The sequence below is a fragment of the Chroicocephalus ridibundus genome, chromosome 1 (genome assembly GCF_963924245.1).
Source record: "Chroicocephalus ridibundus chromosome 1, bChrRid1.1, whole genome shotgun sequence".
NCBI lineage: Eukaryota > Metazoa > Chordata > Aves > Charadriiformes > Laridae > Chroicocephalus > Chroicocephalus ridibundus.
In genome coordinates, this window is record NC_086284.1 from 29,006,244 (window position 1) to 29,013,656 (window position 7,413).

General features: G+C 39.7%; 1 protein-coding gene across 6 annotated transcripts in view; it reads left to right on the forward strand.

Moving 5' to 3' along the window:
- NBEA (neurobeachin) overlaps nt 1–7,070 on the forward strand; it is a 513,163-nt gene extending 506,093 nt beyond the window's left edge. For all 6 annotated transcript variants that reach the window (XM_063332757.1, XM_063332720.1, XM_063332711.1 and 3 more), the window contains 3 exons: nt 1,252–1,448; nt 2,155–2,306; nt 5,300–7,070. In XM_063332757.1, the coding sequence (XP_063188827.1) occupies nt 1,252–1,448; nt 2,155–2,306; nt 5,300–5,390 (440 nt within the window). In that variant the 3' untranslated portion in view covers nt 5,391–7,070. The remainder of the gene's footprint in view (nt 1–1,251; nt 1,449–2,154; nt 2,307–5,299) is intronic.
- Nucleotides 7,071–7,413: the final 343 nt, after the last annotated feature.

Consider the following 7,413-nt stretch of genomic DNA (forward strand, 5'->3'; position numbering starts at 1 on the left):
ATGAAAGTATTAGGTTTTTCATTTGAAAAATCTAATATGGTAATTATTCTAAAGGTGGAGGCATCACTTATAACATTCTGGCACTTCAGTATTTCCAAAGCTGAAACTCGGCTATTTGAGAAAATAAATTCATTCCATTGCAGTCGTATCCCATGGAGCCAGTCAGGCTTGAGGTATCTCTGCGTAAAGCTTTATGCAAACACGGATGAAAACCTGCACCAGAGGCCTCACAGACAATGCACTGATGCTGTGATTCATTCTACCTGGGCAAACCCAGCTGCTGTGTGAATTTCAGAAAAGTTAGAAGGGCTTAACGTGAGGTGGCTGAGTCTGCCAGTATGAATTTACTGTCAGGGTCATAAGCCAGTTGTATAAGGAAGAGATTACTGTGCTGTCCAGGAGTATCCTGTGATTCATACAAGAAAACATTTAGTATTTACCATGACTCATTATATTTATCACAGAAGAGACTCTCTTTCTCAGTAGGAGTACAGATCTCACTTTCAAAAGAGCTTTTTTTCATAAATCTCTACATGGAAATAGCCTAGTGTTGCATCTTAAAATGTGCATTGTAGATTTTGTCGCTGTTTTTTTTAATTCCTCAGCAGTAATAAAAAGACATTAAAATCTCATATTAAAATCTCAATGTAAATGCAGTTACAGTGTGGTCTCCTAAAAGCCCTTATAGTTCAGATATCATAGTAACTCTGTTGGCTGTCAGATGACTCCCAGTGTTGAAACAATTCAGGATGGAAATCTATGCATGTAGCATATTCACTGGGGGAGAGGGCCTACAGGAACTGCCATTGTCTATAGGTGAAATATGCAGCGATACGATTATATGCCCTCTGGGAGTTGCTCCTACTAGTCACTGATAGGGCCCCATCTGTTTAATGTGAATGGGCAGGCTAAAGAGAGTTCATGTTGTTGGAGGAAAGCAGTAAGACTGGGGCTTCTGAATGCTTGGGAAGAGGAAAGAATATTTTAGAAGACAGATTAATGAAAACTCCTACCAGTTTAAGTAAATAATAAACTACCACTTCTAGGCATGCTGGATCTTTTTTCTTAATATGCTAGCTCTTGCATTTCCTTTCCTGGTTTGTATTTTAAATTCTTTAAGCAAACATTGCATCTTCTTATATCTATGCAGGACTACTGTGATAGAAATGTGTATTATGCATTGCCTTTGTGCACAGTGTATATAGTTTGTATAAGCAGCAAATGTATGATGTATTATGTTTTCATATACAGAAGGTCCTTGTCTGGTACACACAATTACTGGAGATTTGCTGAGAGCCCTGGAAGGAACAGAAAACTGCTTGTATCCTCGCTTAATTTCGGTATCTAGTGAAGGTCACTGCATCATCTACTATGAACGAGGACGGTTCAGCAATTTCAGCATTAATGGCAAACTCTTAGCTCAGATGGAGATCAATGATTCAACCAGGGTAAATCTAAATGCAAACAAACATTTGTTGTCTTGCCTTTATTTATTAAAATTAACTGAATTTATTTGCTGCGTCATTTAAAGGAAACCACCGCCTCCTGCTTAAGTCATATTCAAACAGAGATCCTCTTGTCTCCATCTCCGAATGCAAAAATGCACTTGAGTTTTTCCAGAATAAATAAGGACAAATTGTTTATGATCCCCATGATTCCTGGAATTTTTGTTTGGCATTAAATTTCAGTGGGAAATGCATCTTTAAAACAAAATGCTCTGAAAAGAGTCCATTCTTCATTTATTAGCCAAGACGTGAATTCGTGCCTTCAGGGCTCTGCTCTGTCACTAGCACTTGAAGCAGCATTAGGAATGCAGATCACTGCTCTGCTGTAGGTGTTAGTGATGGCACCGAGTATTGTAGGACAAACATCGAAATGTTATGTGCTGAACTCAGGTTTTGGCAGATTCAGTTAAAGAGCTTTTTGATTACGTATCAGGTTCAAAGCCACACGGTTGTTTTATTTAAAATTTGGAGATCCAAAATTTGATGGTTTGTTTTTTAATCGGGGAGAAAGAGGAGTGTGAGCCTTTTTCTTCACTTTTAAAGTGGGCAGAGCAAAAGAAGTGCTTATAAGTTGATTAAATTTCTGTAATACTGACCCGTTTCCAATAAAGCTAACTGTGTGCTTGGGTTTTGTCTTTTTCTCCTGAAGGCCATCCTCTTGAGCAGCGATGGGCAGAACCTGGTGACAGGGGGAGACAACGGTGTAGTGGAAGTATGGCAGGCCTGTGACTTCAAGCAGCTCTATATTTACCCTGGCTGTGATGCTGGCATAAGAGCTATGGATCTGTCTCATGATCAGAGGTGAGTTTGTCGTTAACATTTGTATGTGAATAGTAAAATTGCATAAAGTATACCTAGAATCATAGACTCATATAATGGTTTGTTTGGAAAGGACCTTTAAAGGTCACCTAGTCCAACCTCCCCTGCAATGAGCAGGGACATCTTCAACTAGATGAGGTTGCTCAGAGCCCTGTCCAGGCTGACCTTGAATGTTTCCAGGGATGGGGCATCTACCACCTCTCTGGGCAACCTGTGCCAGTGTTTCACCACCCTCATTGTAAAAAATTCTTCCTTGTACCTATTCTAAGTCTTCCCTTTTTTAGTTTAAAACCATTACCCTTTGCCCTATTGCAGCAGGCCCTGCTAAGAAGTTTGTCCCCATCTTTCCTGTAGGCCCACTTTAAGCGTTGACAGGCTGCAATAATGTCTTCCCGGAGCTTTCTCTTCTCCAGGCTGAACAACCCCAACTCTCTCAGCCTGTCTTCATAGGAGAGGTGTTCCATCCCTCTGATTATCTCTGTGTCCCTCCTCTGCACCTACTCCAAAAGGTCCATGTCCTTTTTGTGCTGAGGGCTCCAAAGCTGGACACAGTACTCCAGGTGGGGTCTCACTGGAGCAGAGCAGAGGGGCAGAATCACCTCCCTCGACCAGCTGGCCACGCTTCTGTTGATGCAGCCCAGTATACAGTTGGCCTTCTGGGCTGCGAGCGCATATTGTCAGCCTATGTCCAGCTTTTCATCCACCGGTACCCTCAAGTCCTTCTCGGCAGGGCTGCTCTCAATCCTTTCATCCCCCACCATGTATTGATACTGGGGGTTGCCCTGACCCAGGTGCAGGACACTGCACTTAGCCTTGTTGAGCCTCATGAGGTTCACACAGGCCCATTTCTCAAGCCTGTCCAAATCCCGCTGGATGAATACCTCTCCATGCAATTTAAGGCATGAATTTATGGTATGTAGTCATTAACAGGATGCGATACAAAACCATTACCCCAGTTGTTATCTTGTTGATTTATCTGACTCAGCATTTTTTCTGATCCTTGAGTCTCATAGCACAAGCACTTAACTTTACGGTGAGGTCTTATATCATTGAAGTCAGTAAACCAGAGACTCAGCTAGCAATATAAGAGCAAAATTACATTAACTTGAGAACATAAGAATAGTCAGACTGGAACAGAGTATAGTAGTGCCTGTTAACCAATGCCTTAAAACCAATTACAAAAGTTTGTGGTACATTTCTGATTTTCAGCTATGTAGAGCTTGAGAACTTCTTGGGGTTGCATCTAGCCTATAATGTGTAATATTATCAGTGGATCTGTCGACAAGGAGTGAGTGTAGTCCTTTCCTTTGGCCTTCTTGAGCCATGGAGATGCAGTGTACAAGCCTAGATATTTGCAGTCACTGTTGTGGCACTAAAATGCACACTGTAAATATAAAAGATATATAAATGTGGTCCCTCGGTCTTCTATTGTAATGTGATTATAATGTAATGTTGCATTTATGCAGGGTTATGAGTGGATTTACTGTTTACATCATGCATCAGTCTTGTATTTCTTATTAATATACAAACTCATGACATGCAAAGAACTTACAGGTTATTAGAAAAATCATACAGCATTCATTTCAGTTTATTTTTCTTACATTTTTCAGCATTCCTATGCTATGTACCCATTTTGTAAAGCAACAAAAACACCTATAAACAAAATACGTACCTAATTTACGCATGTATGAGTAGATGACTTGAAACAAGTTTTTTCTCTCAAACTTAGTCTAATTGAAACTAACTTACTGGAAGAGACCTATTTGCTTCTGGAGCTTTGCCAGTTTATGCATACAGTACTGTGCTCTGTTCGAAGAGATTTATTTACACCGCAGGAAATTTCAGCTACCCTGTTTTCTCTATCCGTTATTGTAATACCGGGCTGGGACGCCCAGTGCAAAGTGCTTTAAGTACCTGCTTAGCTTTAGTCACATAATTAAGCAGAGAATGGCTTTTGTATGGTTTGATAAAAGCGGTGATAGATATCAAATCCAATTTTAAAACTCAGCTACCAGAATCAGAGGATATGTGATAACTGGAAAATCACCTCAACTATTGCCACCAGAACGACGTAAATAGGGGCTACATTTCAATATGAAGCTTTTTAGGAGTACCAAGGTGTGATCAGCTTATGATTAAGGGATGAGTTCAGTTGTATACACAGAGGCATCTCATTCTGTCTGGGAGGCCCTAGGATACCCAGCTAATCCCAGCTGCAGCTCAAAGTGCAAAGCGCTCCACAGGTCCTGTGTCCCAACTGCCAGGCAGCATAGACATATCGGCCATGCTGGGGCACCTCCAGTGGCACAAGGTGCTTAAAATTAGGCAGCTGCGTTCTAAAACACCTGAATGAAGGTGTTTTGGCATAGGTGTCTTCATGTGCGCTACAGCAATAAGTTCCTGTAATAACTGTGGTGGTTTACTTGCTACAGCTTATGGAGTCTAGAGGACAATTAAGCTCACCCTAAAGTACATGTCCAGTGACCTGTAGAGAGTTGGTCTCAGGCTGCACTGAGGGTACTGATTAGGGCCTAATTTGGTTGCCTGCCTAATTTGGTTGCCTACCCATAGCCAGTCAGTACTGTTTGAGATACCTGAGAGGTCTGAGGTACGTACTTGGGGTGGCACTTATGACAAAGGACCTAGTGAAGACCCACAGCCTTCTAGAGAGGCATCTGGAGGCAAGGCAGGATATGCGAGAGCATCTCAAATGGCATGATGCTTTTACCTATGTGAAAGTGACTGAACAGACCTCTAGGTCTCCCTGGACCATAATGCGAACATGGAAATTTGGCTCATATGTCATAACCTAAATGTATCATCTCCATCACAAACCGAGTCCCACCCATGAGCTTAATCTTCAGACAGCCTTGCGAAAAGTGCCTCGTTCTTTTATCTTTTTCGCTGTTTATGGTAAGCCATTTCTGGAGAAGCTAAAAGAGGATTAACAGGACCATCTCTTCTACCTTTTTCAGAACTCTGATTACTGGCATGGCTTCTGGCAGCATCGTAGCTTTTAATATAGATTTTAACCGGTGGCATTATGAACATCAGAACAGATACTGAAGCGGAATGAAGAACTGAAAGCCCAGGTAAAGCTGAGAGCACAAGTGCTGCAATGAAAGGTGTAGTCTCTGGTGGAAAACCACGTCTGCATTGACCTCCGTTGTACATTCCATTACACCCAGCAATAGCTGTACATTGTAGTCAGCAACCATTTTACTTTGTGTGTTTTTTCACAACTGAACACCAGCTGCTGAAAAGCAAGCTTGTATCATGTAAATTATATGAATTAGGAGATGTTTTGGTAATTATTTCATATATCTTTGTTTATTGAGAAAAGGTAGTAGGATGCGCCACAAGAGACTTTTGAAAATTCTGGGGAACCTCGTGTCCAGTTATTTCAATGTTTAGGCTTTGAACCTAACATGCATCCCATCTCCAGCCTCTTTTCAAGCTGAGATAAAAAAAAAATACGTTTGATACTTTGTACATCAGATGCACATCTTAACTTTAAAGGGATACTTTTGTAAAAGTAAAACCTTGTATAAAGAACAAAACTGTTTCTTAATTTTATTGTGGAGTTACAACTTGCATGTACTTTAAACCTGATGTCTTGAAGGAACAGGTGCATTCACACAAATCAAACTGGAGATCTGTCTGAGGGTACAGCTTGTGTTAAAGGGTTGAATTGGGGCGCAAACAGTAATTTTGACATTTCCACCAACACATGTTTTTCACTTTTTGAATCTAAACTTTACCCCTCTTCAGTGGAGTTCTGCTCATGAAGCATTTGGATAAAAAGCCATCATTTGCCATATTTATACTTAATACAATAGAAATTAAATTCCTCCCTTTTAAATTCAAAGACTAGGCAGAAAGGGGGCAAAGAGGGAAGTTCAGTTTAATGCTTTGTAATGCTTAATGACTCCCAATACAGACAAAGTGCTATACTTCTGGATTATTAGCATTTGGCATACAAATCATGGGCAAGATTTTTTCCCTTATTTTTCCTCTGAGCAGCTCGGTTTATTTGACAGCCTTAGCTTCATTGTAAAGGTGACTGAGATTATTCTTTTTGGTTCTTCTGAAAATCTCACCTGAAGCCACTCAGACTAAGGCACTTCATGTTTTACAATACTGTAATGATAACTATCGGAATAATTTTCTGCACATTGTACTGATCAAATTACACACCCAGGGGTATATACACTTTAATTCATGTTTCTTCTTTGTATATTTGGTGACTGTATTGTCATAGATGTACATATTGTGTCGGTAGGGCTATGAGGCATGTAACAGGAATGTAATTTTCTCAGAATTTACACTCACTTGCAGTCATTTATTTAAAAAGATAATGGATTCTTTGTATTGGCACTTTGCACCAGAAACATATCATTATTTATTGATGTGATTAATTATTTGTTCTCCACCTTGTATTAGTAAGTTTAGCACTGAATTTCCTTCTTCATTGTTGTTTGTATTTATAAGATTCGGAAATCATGGGGATCAACGTAATGATTAAGTTATTCATCACCCGTCTGTAAGCAATATCTTGAGTTTGTAGCTTAGAATTGGGAGACTATTGAACATCTGGAAGACAAGTTCATTTCATCTTGAGATCATGGTGAAATATTTTGGATATATAAATTCCTTAAGCTATTGTAACCATGTTTTATTGCAAAGATGTAAAATATGCCAGATGTGTGTGAGTTGGAAATCAAAAAGAAAAATAAAATATGCAAAGAATTCAGTGATTGTTTTTCATTTCAATGAACTTTTCATCAAAACATTCACATTATCATTAGGAACAAACAATTATTTTAAGAAATCCTCTCTTATATGCTATGTGTACGCCAAAAATTATGCATGCCTGGGTGGTCGTATTTCCTGGGGTCTCAAGAAATAAAACAGAGGTTATAGAGTGTGTTTTGCAACTCTTTTGATTGCCAGTACATGAAGAGAAGCTACTAAAGATACTTTGATCAGCAGAAGTGAAAAATCAAAGCCTTTAAGCAATATTTAGGATCTTTGTGAACAGGCAATAATCCCTTATAATAGACCTTGCAGAAAGCAAAAGTCTGATGAG